Source organism: Mesitornis unicolor, unplaced genomic scaffold (genome assembly GCF_000695765.1).
Source record: "Mesitornis unicolor isolate BGI_N332 unplaced genomic scaffold, ASM69576v1 C12936503, whole genome shotgun sequence".
In the NCBI taxonomy this organism is placed as follows: Eukaryota; Metazoa; Chordata; class Aves; order Mesitornithiformes; family Mesitornithidae; genus Mesitornis; species Mesitornis unicolor.
The window spans coordinates 1-411 of NW_010217423.1; the positions used below are offsets into that span (position 1 = coordinate 1).

Genomic DNA, 411 nt, shown 5'->3' on the forward strand with positions numbered 1-411 from the left:
CCGACCTGCGCAAGCTGGCGGTCAACATGGTGCCTTTTCCCCGGCTGCACTTCTTCATGCCAGGCTTTGCCCCTCTCACCAGCCGTGGCAGCCAGCAGTACCGAGCCCTGACGGTGCCTGAGCTGACGCAGCAGATGTTCGACTCCAAGAACATGATGGCTGCCTGCGACCCCCGCCACGGTCGCTACCTGACGGTGGCCGCCATCTTCCGGGGCCGCATGTCCATGAAGGAGGTGGATGAGCAGATGCTCAACGTGCAGAACAAGAACAGCAGCTACTTTGTGGAGTGGATCCCCAACAACGTGAAGACGGCCGTCTGCGACATCCCCCCGCGCGGCCTCAAGATGTCCGCCACCTTCATTGGCAACAGCACGGCCATTCAGGAGCTCTTCAAGAGGATCTCGGAGCAGT

At 61.3% G+C, this 411-nt stretch overlaps 1 protein-coding gene across 1 annotated transcript; it reads left to right on the plus strand.

Moving 5' to 3' along the window:
• Nucleotides 1-8: 8 nt before the first annotated feature.
• Nucleotides 9-407, plus strand: LOC104533704 (tubulin beta chain-like; the record flags this gene model as incomplete). Its single annotated transcript, XM_010193188.1, has 1 exon — nucleotides 9-407. A coding segment is annotated over exon 1 (381 nt), but the record flags the coding sequence as incomplete, so codon positions are not given.
• Nucleotides 408-411: the final 4 nt, after the last annotated feature.